This window comes from Lissotriton helveticus, chromosome 1_1 (assembly GCF_964261635.1).
Source record: "Lissotriton helveticus chromosome 1_1, aLisHel1.1, whole genome shotgun sequence".
In the NCBI taxonomy this organism is placed as follows: domain Eukaryota; kingdom Metazoa; phylum Chordata; class Amphibia; order Caudata; family Salamandridae; genus Lissotriton; species Lissotriton helveticus.
Genome location: NC_136057.1, coordinates 2015588159 through 2015602790, shown reverse-complemented (window position 1 = coordinate 2015602790; position 14632 = coordinate 2015588159). Strand labels below are relative to the sequence as shown.

Here is a 14632-nt window from a genome sequence, read left to right as displayed (position 1 = left end):
TTACATTAAGAGAAAGGAGTTTCAAACAAGGCACAGAAGTCATGACAAAAGCTGATTACACCCAACCACCTTCAAAGGTTGTGAGACCAATATATGACCCATATCCCCCCGTCCTCCCCATCAAACCAACCTGGAAAATAAATACAGCCAGAATGCATCTCAATATGCAGCATTAAATCGGAAGGCGTCGATACACAAAGAAATAACCATTGGCAGAGAAATGTTACACCCCGAGTAGTATGGTCCTCTCTCCATCCAAACAGGGGAAAAAGGAAAAGGAGAGAAAATGAAAAAAAAAAGAAAAAGAAGAACAACGTTTCTAGATGAAACAAAGGCCAACGTGGCCAACAAGTTCTATTCCAGACTAGGAGCAGGCTGTGCTCAATAGCACAAGCCATTCCAGAGATGTAACTCTCTAAGGAATAAGAGAGGGGGCAAGCCTCTTTCTCTGTGAAGAAGTGGACTCTGGTTAATATGTCAGGAACCAGACCAGAGCGCCCAGGGGGTACAGCCACACTGTGAGCCCTGTCAAGCACAGGTGGAGAGGCATCCTAATCCCCTCTGATCAATTCCGCAACAAAAGTCACAATATCAGAGCCTTCAGCCCCTGTTGGAATACCCCTCATGCGCAAATTATTACGGCGGTCCATTTTTCTAAGTCCTCTTGCTTAATTTGAAGCTCAGTATGTTGTTCCTCCACGAGGGCCAATCGTTGCCAAAGTTGCTCCTGGTCTTCCGTGCGAGCATGAACCGTCTTCTCTAGATCGTCCATTCTCTCTCCTATTTCTGTGACATCTCTGAGTTCCTTGATGCAGGTTTGAACCTCGGTTCTGAGCGATCTAATTTCAGACTTAATTTCCTGCAAGAAGTTGGCCATGAAGGATTGTGTAAGAGGCTCATAGGGGTCCTCTGCCGAAGACGCCATGGCCGCAGATGGTGTAGAGCCAGGTTTGTTCCACAAAGCAGTCACAGGATTGTATCTCGGGGATGTAGCAATTTCTTTTCCAGCTTTAGAGCATGGCATGACCCCTTAAGCACCAACTCACGTGATGGGGAGCCAGGACAAAGGGGTAAAGCAGGAGGCAGAGCACATCCCCCAATGAAGGGCTAGGAGTCGTTGTAGCGTAAGTCAGCAGGGCTATCAGACGTGTAGGGGAGATGGGGAACAGCTTTTCCTATTAGAGCCCGTGGCCCCCTCAGGGAACCCCCCTGTGCTGCATGAAAGACCTACGTTCGGAGGCAGGATGGTGCGAAGTGCCTCGTAGGACCTCAGCAGGTGTGAGAACACCCCCAGTAGTCACGTATGGAGCCCCACAGGGACAAGGACCAGGAACACCACAGGATGGAGGAACCCCTGGCGAGGTTGCACGGAGGATGGCACCACAATAGAGCTCATCCCGTGGGTCCGCGTTGCAACAGGCCTACGCCACAAGTCTTCGGAAGGCCCCAGCGTGACCCAGCAGCCGGCACCCAGAAGGTAGATCTGGGGGGCCCACAGTAGCCGGGCCATAACAAGGAGGCGGAGGGACCGTTGAGTGAGAGGCTTAGCTCGGCAAAGTCTCAGGGCCTCAAGCGGTCACACCCAACAGGGGACGCTCCTCCAAAAAGTCCCAGGGGAAAGGGACCAGGAGGACAGCAGAGTCAATCCATGGTCCACAGCCAGCGCACACCCTCAGCAGTAGGAGGCATCAGGTCCTTGTAGAGAAGCAAGTCGTGGAGCGTCACTCACCCAGTCTCACCCTTCTCCACGACAGGCGGCGCAGTGTCTCATAACTTCCAGGAAACCAGCAGTGGGGGGTAGAATCAGCCAGGGGCTCTGCAGCACAATCCCCTGTACTGCACAGAGAGGCACAAGATGGCGGCAGTCCCAGCGCCTGCAGTGCCGCACACCTCCTGCATTTCAAGGTATCAAGTGGGGAACGCCGCACCTCCTCGCCGATCCCAGGCGATCCAGCAGAGTCTCCCCTTGTGCTGCTATGGCTCAGGAGGGAACCCTCGCGAGCTGGGTGCTCTCCGAAGTCAGAGGAAATCAAAATGGCAGCTGCGGGCTCCCGGACCAAGCCCGACATCCCAGTCGCCAAAGACACAGTCACCAGCACCAAAAGAGTAGTTCCAGGCGGGCAAAGGACTCACTGGCGCTTCCGATAATCAGGCAGGCTGAGCAGCATCCCCTTTGAAGCCCCGGGCCACGATAAATTATTCAAAATGCAGCGGCTACCCGGAGCTCCCTCGGCGTGCATCTCACTCCATGCGTAGCGAGACCACGCCCCTCATATCTTGCCTTTTAACTAGCCCATCTGACAGGGTACTTGGTATCGCTATTTTGACATCATCCACTGGCGTTGTCAAAAACCAAGAGAGAGCAGTGGAAAGATGTATAGGTAATAAATGGCATCAGGAACTCAGACTTCTCATCAGAACCGAAGGGCCACTTATAAGTTGAACTCTCAAAACCAGTATGTATATTAGCACACATCATTATGCTGGGTTGCAGTATGCACAGCCGACATTACCAAATTTGTTCCCCCTTTGCTCAACAATAGTACACATTTCCATAATCATTTTCACATTAATGGAATGTACAGCATTCCATTCTAAGCCTTTTTCACATTGCCAAATACATTTTAAACGCATATAGGCTGTTATCCATACCGCATAGAAGACCATATCTACATCAGCCAGTAACTTTGGAACATATTGTTATGTTCATTTCTACATTGACATTATATAAGTCAATGTTACCATGCCTTACATCCATCTACTGAGGGGTTTCATTGGGTCAGGCCCCCGTTCCTCCCGGATTTCGCAAATTGCAAAAAAATCACAAAATCTTCACTTTTATAAAAATGCCGCAATTTGTTCAAAAGTGCCTGCAAATATGTTAAATAAAAAAGAAACTTGCGTTCACCCTCTCTTTACTGGAAATGTGCTACCACTGAGCCAGTAAAGTGAGGGTGAGCAAAAGGCCAGCAGGCATCACAGGTGCAAAATTCCTCTGTCACCTGCCTTTGAAATGCACCTAGCCACTTCCTGAGCAATTAACCTGCAGGCTGCCTCACATGTTAGTGTGCCCCATGCGGACCTCAAAAGGCTCTCATGCCCCCCACCCTCCACTGCACTTCTCTCCCTCTTCTCTCCATTGTCTTCTGTTAACCCCTAACCTCCTTTAAATCTCAGGTTTTTTTTCATACCCTCAACCTTCCCTGCTCCCACCCTCTTCCCCCACCTACCCATCAACCCCTGCTGCCCTGCACGCATAGGTTGTCTGAGGCCAGAAAGAGCAGTTTTCACATTGTAATCTGCTCTCTTTGGCATTAGACACCCTCCGATTCCAGGCGCTGTGCTGATGGAGACTCTGTGACACAGCACAGCCTCCAACAGTGACAGAGCACAAGCCTTTGATATTTTTGTGGCGGGAAAGGTTTTTTTACGATCGCAAATATACCGTGATGTTTGAGATTTTAGATATCAAATTTTGCACTTTTGGCGGTGCAATTTGCCACCCAAAGCCGCAAAATCCTAGGGATCTATCTGCTTCGCATGCCTCAATGGCCTGGCATGCAGACCACAGCACCCATGTTTATTGTGAAAAATGGACAAGCATCGTTCCTTTAGAATAAGGCTGTTCTACTCTACGCATGTGTACATTTGTGGAAGAAGCGGCAACTGCATTCACAATATCAATAATCTGCTAAATTGTGCAGAGAGACAGTAGCATATGTTTGGACCAAGACACAAGGAGTCAGCCCACCAATTTCAAGGCAGGACAGAGGTAAGGTTGATGGATTGCAATTTGAGTTGAGCAACAATAATTGCTGTCTGATCGTGTCATGGACAAGTGGAAGAAAGATGGTTGTTGGGTCCCTTTATTTGATCCCTAGGTTCTCTTTCACAGTACTTTGTGATTCCTCAGGGCAAGGGACATGGTTCTAAACCCTTGCACTTCAATCATTCTTAGGATTATCATCACATGGTTGCATAAGCAGACCTGGAACAAGGGTAATCCTTGAAGTTTCATTTACAACATTGTACAGGGTAATCTTAAGAATATCAGTTGTAGTGCTCCCTGGAGAATATTGGCACTGACATATTGATGTCCACACCCCCATTTTCTTTTCATGGCCCGATCCCCCTAGTAATTGGATGGAAACTATGCCAGCAGCCATGGTGGGAAGTTGGCTGAATATTTAGAGCTTCAGTCCGGGTGTAAGTGAGGGCATGTGTGCACTCGGCTCAGGCCATGCTCTGTGCTAATAACCCGGTACACCACTTTCTAAATAGTTTGGCTTATCATTCATCATGCAACTGTTATTTGATAGTGCCCTGGGGGAGCTGTGGGCTGATAGGAACCACCAAGGGCATATCCCAAAGCAGCCTTTACCAGCTCAGCTCTGGAGGGTTTTGCACAGCTGATTAGATGGTCATTCCGGTGGTATACTTGAAAGGCATTCGATGATGCATATCAAGAGACTTCATAGTGTACTTGAGACAGATTTTATGAAACATTTTGGGGCAGACATTTGATATTTGAGAAAGATTTACTTGACCATGGGGGAAATTCAATGTGCATTTGTGTGTATTGCCAAATATGAAGATTTATATTTGGATTTCATGACTGTATTTGATGCATACGTTTGAAACTTTGTGGCACATTGCAAATGTAATGGTGCATATGTCTAAAATAAAATTAACATTTTAAGTGAGAATATTTATGATGAATCTTAGGAGGATTTGTTTGTGCATTTTAGGAATCTCCTATGTACACCTGGGAACAATTGCATACTGTGTTTTGGGCGAAAATTCATTAATAATTTTAATTTGATAAAAGTTTTTAAATAAAGTTTATAGACAATATTTGGTCCACAAAACGAAGGATTTGCAATTACATTGAGATTAATTCATACTGCCTTAAGGCTCGTTCAGAGTGAAATGTGGAAAAAATACTCCATACTTTTTTGCATGAGAGTTCACAAACTACGTGGAGATTTTCTTATGATGCGTGACATAGATTTAATAATGCACTGCTGTAGTTCACTTTGATTTGTACTACAATCATGGTACACTGTGGGTAATGAAAATGTTAGACAATTATTTAGACTCATATTTTATTCCAATCTTTTTATTTTCAGGTTTGTCCTCTATAAATTACCAAAATATAAAATTACTAAACGAGCTGTGACCGGGCTGGATTATATGTACCTCGATTCTCAATCTCTGGAATGGCAAATGAGCACATTTTTGATTAACATGACTGACAGTGCGCTAGGATTAACTTTGGAACAGCTGTACCAAACTTACGCAAAACAGGCAAGTCCATGTTGACATTTCTAAAAACATATATTAAGGCAAATGTGTGAAAAATAGCTCAGTTTGGCGATGTGATCATGTAAACCAACATATCAGATTAATGACATGATTTACTTAATGTAGGTCAACCAAAATATGGGATATATAAAGTCAAATGAGTGATATTGTGCCATAGAATGAAATGAAAACCTGAGTAAAATATCATGTATGATGTTACAAAGTGTTATTTTCCGAAGAATTGTGAAATGTTTTTTTTATGTGTGGAAACTTAGGGCCAGATGTAGGTAATTCCGATTTACCTACTCTTAAATACCGACTCATACCGAATCGGTATTTAAGAGTAGGTAAATCGGAAGGAGGCAGATGTAGGTAATTTACATATTTCAATTACCGATTCTGTAAGAGTCGGTATTTACCGATTCTGTAAATACCGAATCTGTATTTCACATTGATTCCTATGGGCCTTGACGCCCATAGGAATCAATGGGAAATACAGATTCGGTATTTACAGAATCGGTAAATACCGAATCCTGCAAGGGTGCAGGGGGTGTCACTTTGACACCCTCTAGCACCCCAACTACAGGCTTGTGTGCCATGTGGCACACATACATGCCCTAAGGGCATGTCTGTGTGTCACATTGCACAGGTGTGCATGCACAGATGTGCATGCACACCTGAATTCGGTATTTTACCACCCAATAGGATTGGGTGGTAAAATACCAACTCTTAAGGGCCTGTGGCACTCTCAGGAGTGTCATCTACATATGGATTTACCGAATCGGTAAATATACCGATTCAGTATTTTACGGATTCTGTAAATTTACCGATTCGGTAAATTTACAGAATCGGTAAAATATAGGCCTCCTACATCAGAAAACCCAAATACTGGTCGGTAACGGCCGAATTCGGCCGTTACCGACCGGTATTAGGGCTCCTACATCTGGCCCTTAGTTTAGATACAATCAACTCGTGCTACAGGAAGTTCAAATAAACCGGTTATTTTGTCAGTTACTGATAAACCTTCCAGGATCCACTCCGAGATTCTTGTCTACCAGGAAAAGGCACATTTCTGATGGGAGCGATGGGTGATTATAGGTCATTACAATGGTACCTCACATATTTTTTGCAGTTTTCAAGTATTATTTAGAAGTAAGAATGAGAGAGCCCACGCCATGAGGGTTAATATTTTGAGTACCTCTATTTGCTAAACATCTTGGGCCTCATTTCTGGGATTTTGGCACATGGTAGCACAGCAAGGCAACTTTCTGCACTGTCCTGCCTCAAAGTGAAAGGGCAGGAATGCACCATATTTACGCAATACGGTGCATTCCTGTCCTTTCTCCCTGCTCTGGTATTTCGGCAGCCTAGCTGCAACGTGGGCATCCTTTACAGTGGTGCAAGGGTGCCTCTTTTGCATGCAGGATTGCTTTTGGTCAGGAAGGATCACTTTCCTGCACAAAAACAAGCATAAGAGGTGTGTTCATTTTTCTATGTGTGATGCAGAATGCAGTACGCATAGAAAGAGGAAAAAACAAGAAGAAATAAACATATTTCTCCTCATCACGCCTCACCTCGGGAGGTGTAGTATTTTGGAGCTTCTCCAGCAGTACATGATTTTGTAAATCTGGGGCAGCATCTAATTCCATGGGTGCTGCAAAGGAAAACCAACTGCAATGCCCATGGAACGCCACCCGGTGCAGAGTAAGGTGACGCAGCAATTTGCGCTGCCTTTCCTACTCATAATTCACGCAGGGTGGCTTTGCACATGCAAAAGGAACAAATGATGGACGAAATGCTGAACAATGCAAACATTCACCCCAGTCACAAAGATCTGGTTTTAATCCATCATTCTATTGCTCAACACATGATCCCAGTTTGGACCCAGCCATATGCACATCAGTCTTGACCCTGTTCCTTATGGGAACAGTCCAGCCTGAACTACCAAGCCAGGTCCTCCCTGGGCCAGAAACAAGCATCCTGGGACTGGTTTCGGGAGCATCACCCCTCAGCCAGGCTAGCTAGAATCCAGTGGTGGGGTAAGCACAGGTCCCATGTCTGAGCATACCCTCCCCACTTAGGGCAACAAATGTAAAAGGAACAAATGATGGACGGAATGGGGAACAATGCAAACATTCACCGTAGTCACAAAGATCTGGGTTTAATCTATCTTTCTTTTGCTCACCACGCCACCCCAGTTTGGACCCAGCCATGTGCAAATCAATCTTGACCCTGTTCTTTATGGGAACAGACCAGCCCGAACTGCCAAGGCAGGTCCTACCTGGACTGTAAATAGGCATCCTGGGACCAATTTTGGGGCATCACCTCTTAAAAGCTTCACAGAAGTCCTTCCACCATTCAGAGAAAGAAAGTGTCAAACTATTTTTCAATATTTTGGCAATGAGCTACTGAGCGACTGTCATGGCATAAAACACCAAATCCTCTCCACAGGCATCTAACATAATGGTACATAGATAAGGATTAAGATGTACAAAAGCATCTTCATCTTTTTAAAGCTGTTCATCCAAAATTCCCTTCAATTGGGACAGCTATCGAACATAGGCACAGTGCTCATTTGAGTGCAAGAGCAGCGGTGACAAAGTTTAGTTTGATTATGCCATTTTATAAGCTAGAAATGAAATAGCGCATGGTGTATATAGCTACTTAGTTTTGAGGGAGTGTTGGACTTGGCCCTTTTGGCAGGTTCACCCTGAAACTTTTTGCATTCTCCTAGCCTTTTTATGTAACCTAGTGTTGGTGATTTTAGGCCTCTGAGCCCTTTTAGCACTGTGGTCTAGTGTAAAGTGTGTGCGTTCTCTGTGTTACATTGGTAAGGCTAGCCTGCCCTCCCATAGGAATGCTTGGGGTATTCCCTGATAAGGTGTGTCAGTGGTAATTCCTGTTATGAGAGGAGCAGAGTGGTCAAGTTTAGTATGTATGAAATTGTGAGAATAAATGCTGCTCGATGGTGTGCATAGGTTTATTATGACTGGTGGAGAAATACCACTTTTAGAAGTTGGCCTTTCTGTGTGCTATGTGTCTGCCTGCCTGATGTGAATTGCATGTCTGGCTTGTGTGTGACAGGGGCTGGGAGGTATGTGTGGCTCCAGGAGGGACAGGGTGAGTCAGAGCTGGACTGAATAGGACCTCTGGGCTGGGAGTAGTGGGATGGGTAATCCCCTGACTCTGAATAGGATGGTGCCTGCCCTAGTGAATGCTGGCTCCGCCCCCTGTGGTGTGTCTGATCACCTAGCCCCCACCTGACAAAGGGGAAGAGGAGCTTGCAAAAAAAATGCTCCAATGCCCCCTGAACCAGTTGCATCTGCATCTGCATCAGACAAAGGAAATGTTAGTGTAAATATAGGGGCTGTGACCCCATGAGGGTTGTTCAGTTCTCTTCTTGTTCCTGACTGGGGGGGGGTACTGATGCTGGGGCCCAGGAGGAACTGCCATGGGGTCTTGCCTCCCTGCTGGAGGGCCCTGTGTGCTGGCCTCCCTGGGGCCAGCATTGTCCCCTTCATCTCCCAGGACCTTTGAGACCTTTTGCTAAGGAGCTGGGGCTCCTAGCACCACGTGAGTACTGTAGCTCCACTGCCCCAGAAGAGAGTGAGGAGCTAGTGGCGTGCAGCGTGCAGCTGCCTTGATCTGAGAGAATCCCGACATGGGGATTCCCCCTCATTGGTGGAAAGACGGGTGCCCACCCCGCATTGCGGTGTATCTTATTCGTGATAGCAGGTTGCCTACCCTGCTTTATTCTTATTTTATGCTGATTAGTGGGAGCCCACCCGCTTTATATTTTAAATTCTGATGGAGCCTACCCCTCCTTGCAGCAGAAACCGCAGCCTGCCTCGTTGTAGGCGGACAGAAGCGGAAGAGCAGTGAGGTTGTAAGACCCAGGCCGGAGCCCACCCCACCCTGGGACATACCTAAAAGAAGTCCGGAGCCTCCCAGGCTCAACGTTCAAGTCCCGGGTCCCAGGAGGGGACTCAGGTGAGGAAGGAGACGCTGTAGGCAGACGGGAGCCCACCCCACCAGATGCAACAATGGGCTCCTATGAGCTCGAGGGAGCCCCGCGTACCACAACAGTGAAGCCTCCCCAGCGAGACAGAAGAGCGGAGTGCTGGTCCTGAGGCCCACAAAGATCCCTGGCGACCAGAGGAATCCTGCACTAGAGCCTGGGGAGTGAGGGCTCTATGTTGTGGTTCCGGGTGAGGCACAGTGCAAGTCCTAAGTCCTTAGGCCATAGCAGCCCCCATCTGGTAGGGGGCTGCTCCAACAATGGGGGCCATTTCTATTTCAGGAGAAGTCCTGGAGTGGGACTTGGGGGCATATTGGGTTGTTCAAGAGCCCATTCCGCTCCGAGGGGGCATTCTAGCCCCCGAGGGCTCCGTTGAGCTGGTGCCGATCGAGGCACAGGGTCGGTGTTGGTTGGCCACAGTTGCCTTGCTTGACAGTGGGCAACTGCAACGTTTTGCACACCTCTGGTTTTGAGAGTCCCTAAGGGGGACAGGAGGGCACAGTGAGTGCCCAGGCCCTTCTTTCATTCCCAGCTGTGCAGCAATTAGTGCCTGCTGCCACGTTTAGGCTCACACTTCTTTAAGGGCATGCTTGATGAGATAGGAGTGAGATGCACTCCTCTGATCCCAGCGCAATTGCGCAAAGTGTGGATTCGGCTGCAGTGGCAGCTGCCCTGACATTTTGGGACAGAGGGCATTTGAGCCCCAGCAACAGGCCAGATGGCTTGGGGGTCATGTTGTGCACCGTGAGTTATTGCACACTGTGCTTATGATGGTAATGTCTAATGTGATTATTCCATATTGTCTTTATGCTTGTGAAGGTTATTGCCAAATGTGTTGTATGCACAACGTTTTTGAGCTGACACCGTGACCGAGGAAGAGGCCGAATCTTGCCTTGCCTCACTTCACCTCACGTCTCACTGGCTTGCAGATCCCACCAGTTTCTCGCTGTTCTCTGCACGCGGACCTGCTGGGTTTTTGCCTTCTGCCTCGCCGGCGGGGAGCGTTGGCTGCACTTGCGGGTCGGTGCGGCTGCGGCTGAGTTAAACGCTGAAAGCTGGGGAGGGGAGAGGCTGCAGCTCCGGCTCTGCGGCTTCTCAACTCCCGTAACTCCTGTAACCTGCAATAGGCAACCCGACTCGGAGATTTCCTACATCCCACACAGCTCCCCACACCCAGCTTGCCAGTCCTCTTCACCTGCCGCCCAGCACCAATAATATCACCCCAGTCTACCAAGCGATTGGACTCCTTGCCTCAACAACGACATCTCCTAGCGGGTGGGGAGTCATTGGCGCTTGGCGTCCCTGAGAGCGCTAGAGAGCAACAAACAGGAAACAGTGAGCCACGAGAAGGAGAGGAGGAGAGGAGGAGAGAAGCTGCGGCTCTGGCGGCCCTGCGGCGGGACTAAGCACCACGAGTGCCGTGGGTACGGCTGTGTGCACAGTGAGCTTGAACCACGGGAATACTGTGAGCCATAGAGCCACAGGTGCTGCGAGTGCCACGGGTGGCGCAAGTATCGCAAGTACCGCGGAAGTGCTACGGAAGTTGCAGAGGAGGTTGCCACGGGTGCCGTAAGTGCAGCGGGTGCCACAAGTGTTGTGAATGCCGCTCAGAAAAAGCTAAACAGTCATCAAGCAGCCTAACTCAATAACAATTAAATAACAAACCCCACATCTTCTAAGAAGGCATACTCATACTTACGGTTGGAAATTGATTATCAGTGTTGGGGGGATGGCAGTAGTTGGTGGCGGCGGCGCTCCCTGAGGCGGATCCGGAGGAAGTGGTCTGTGGCCGACAGCAGCGGAGGAGAGGAGGAGCCATAGAGTGGTGTAGAGAGTGGCGGGGAGTGCGATCCCATGAGCTACCAGCCACCATCCGCGAGTGCCCGGGTGCGTGTGCGGCGAGCCGGGAGTCGCAGGAGCAGCGGGAGACCGGAGCCTGGAGCAGCGATTGACCCAAGCTGCTAGAGACGCTGGGAGCGGTCTATAAGCGACTTGTAAGGGATCGGAGACTCGAGCCAAGCGTGGCTTGGGAGCTGGTGTAGACCCCGGGAGACAAAGGGCGAGATCTCCGAAAGCCGCTAGAGACTAGAACAGCTGTGAGGAGACATAGAGCTACAGTTGGACCCAGACTCCCCGTTTCTTGCTTCTACCGCCCCGTTGAAGTGCTCGGTGTGCGCCTGAAGCTCCTGAGCCTCCCCACAGAGAGCCGCCGGATCCCACGCCGCCACCTTTGATGTGAAGCAGACGCAAAAGCTCGGGTGGCGAACGCAGTACAGGTGAGGCGGGGTGAAGTGGGAGTGCTGTGGGCAGTGTGAGGCGTGCTTAAGGTCAGAGTACAGCTGCCGCCGTTAAAGCCTTTTCAGTGCCCTCAGTGCTAACACGGCCACCAGCTCAGTGAGGGGCTAATCCAGGCACAATTCAAGCTCAGCGGCAGCCGCCTTTTTAGGTCCCAAGACCCCCCATCAGCTCTACAACTACCACAAGGTCGTGCTGAAGAGGAAGCCATAAGGAGCACACAGCTCTCACGGTAGACTATTCAGATAGAAGAATGGTAAAAAGAAGAGAAGAAAAAAGCATCCAGCAACTAGAAAGTGGCCACGTAAAATAAGTACATCAGTCTAAAACTTCACCCAGAATTTTAAGTATCACAAAGTCTGCGGAACAGGATAAAAAGTTATTTTTGAAATTGCCACCAGGCGGACTCATAACATAATTTCTGGTTAAACTCACGCCCAACCCAGAGAGCACCTCAGATATGGCAGCTCAACAAAGAGCCAAGAGCAGCGACGGGTTGGACAACAGTTTAGGAAATCAGTTCCTTCAAATGTTGCCAAATATACAAACACAAAGCAGAAATACAGGAAGGACAAGCCCAGAAAGAAGACGCTCTCGCTCCTGTTCGGGGCCGGAACACTCATCTGGAACAAAAATTAGACACACAAGTGACCCAGCAAGCGACAGCACCGCACTAAATAGCAGAAAGATAGAGCAAGGTATAACCTCCCAAATCCACTGCCAGGATCATTCGATTCTTCACTCCCCGGTGCAGAGGCCATCGCTATCAAGCATAGGCTCTGGTTTAATAAACCCAGGAGTGTCAGGGCGGCTACAAAATTCGGGTTGCCTATCCCCCACATTCCTACAAAACTTGGAATCCAAGATACAAAGCACATTGGAGCTGACTCCAACTTTCTATAGAAGCTCTAATGAGAATCGATGCACACCTTCTTCCACACCAAGCGCCCAAAGCCAAAAGCTCCAGGAGAGCAGTGCCATTTTCGATCAAGGAGCATCCCCTCCTGGAGAAACAGTGCAAAACATGGCCAGGTCACTGCTCTGGCAATCGAAGAAAATGGAGCTACAAATTGACCTTTTAGCAACTATCGCGCAAAGTCTAGCAGAGCTGAACAATAAGGTTGACTTCTTGGAGAAAAAACTTAGCGACATCCAGAACAATAGTACTGGCTCCTGTTCGTGCGCAGCTCTCATGGACACATGGGCGACACTGCCAGAAATCCTAAAAGGTTTGGTAGAAGCAGTAAAAATTCAAACAGGAAGTACAATGGGCCCAAGCAAAAAGAACAGCTCCAGCCCTGCTTTAAACCGAGAAAACCAGTTAGGTATAGCAGGGGGAGGCAACTCGGGGAAGCCAACTACAAACGCCGAGGCACACGACTCTTTGAAATCTAACAAATCTCTTAGCAGATCTATTAACAACAACTCTAATAGCAGTACTTCCTCCCTGGGAAAGCAAGCTGAAGATAACAACTCCAACCAGACAAGGAAGGAGAACCCGCTGTCAAGGAGGGCAAAGAAAAAGCTAAAGAAACAGGAAAAAAAAGCTAAGAGATCAAAAAAAGTGCCCTCCTCTTCCCAACTCACTTTCAAAACTCACAAAGTACCACAGAGATCAGACGCCTCTTTTCGATCTTTATAAAAAGTCAAACCTTAAATATTTCAACAGGCACAGCTCCATCCACCCCAGGGAAGACAGAAGCAAGGGATAGTTTCAAACAGTCATACCCTCACACAGAGGGCGGTCAAAGCCCAACAGGCCCGGAAATTAGAGCCCAACCACCCCCAGCATCAAACAACAAGAAGAGAGAGCAAAGAAAATCAGAGGGAGCACGTAAGGACCAAGTACCCGAAACTGGGGCAAGTATAACTAAGGGACTCCTGGCCCCAAGTGGGCAGAAAATGAGCGACCAAGCAGAACAGCCAATCCAAATTCTGGCCCAGCAGCCAGTTTTAGGCCAATGGGCCTCTGGTACTAGCCACAAAGCAAGCAGCAGCGAAGGAGAACCAAACACTCAGGGCAAAGCAAATCAAACTCTTAAAACAACATACGAGGTGATTCTAACCCATAGATATACATGATATTCTAAACAGGGGCAACTTACTCAGACTTTTCAAGTATATTCCGTCCCTTACGGAAATACAATCAAAAGACTTAATCTGGGTCAAATTCTTAAGTCTAACCAGCAACTCGCATGGAGAATCAACCTCAATTGGATTGAGTCGACACGCCCAAGTGGGGCTCACAACCGAGGAAACAGCAAAAATGGCTGCCTGGGGTATTGACATAGCGTTTCCCATACCTGAGAAATATCCACATGTATTAGCAGTAACCTCTCCAACATGGGAGGTTTACTCGGTGTTAAAGGGGACGGCAGTCAACCAAGAAGGAAAAAAGTGCTGCCACGGATCCGAGACTTTACAATACTGTCAAGATAATTAGCTCAGCAGAGCAAAGGGCAGTGTTCCACATGGAACCAAAGCTCAGCGCAAGGCAAAACATGCTGACGGGTCCGGGAGACTGGAGTCCTCGACGGCACATCTAACAATAATAAGGGAGGCAGCTATTTGAACGAGAACCGAAGCTGGGGGAATAACACCCTGTTGATCTTATCATGGAACTTCGCAGGGCTAGAAAGAATGCTCAACTGTAAAGCAGCGTGTTCGCACCTTCGAGAAAACTACATACTTTGTCTACAAGAGACATGGGCCACTGAACCTCTAATTTTCTCAGGCTACTATGAGATTCACACTGCAGCAATAAAAAGTAACATCTTCGGGGGAGCAGCAGGTGGGCTCTCAGTCTACATCAATCACAACCGTAAAATAGAGGTAAATTCAATAGAAGCAAACTCTTCTAATCTTCAAGCAGTACTGATCTCCGGACTCAAAAGTAACAATAACGCAATTCGCTTGTTGTTAAATAATTGCTACATAAATCCCGCCACAAGGCTAAAAAAGCAAGCAATAAAACTATTATCCAAAAAAATAGACCATTTGATAATTAAATATGCC

At 48.1% G+C, this 14632-nt stretch overlaps 1 protein-coding gene across 1 annotated transcript in view; it reads left to right on the top strand.

Moving 5' to 3' along the window:
- DNASE2B (deoxyribonuclease 2 beta) overlaps positions 1 to 14632 on the top strand; it is a 257300-nt gene that overhangs the window by 15220 nt on the left and 227448 nt on the right. Inside the window, exon 2 of the mRNA XM_078659262.1 lies at positions 5130 to 5307. Coding sequence (XP_078515388.1) covers positions 5130 to 5307 — 178 coding nt within the window. The remainder of the gene's footprint in view (positions 1 to 5129; positions 5308 to 14632) is intronic.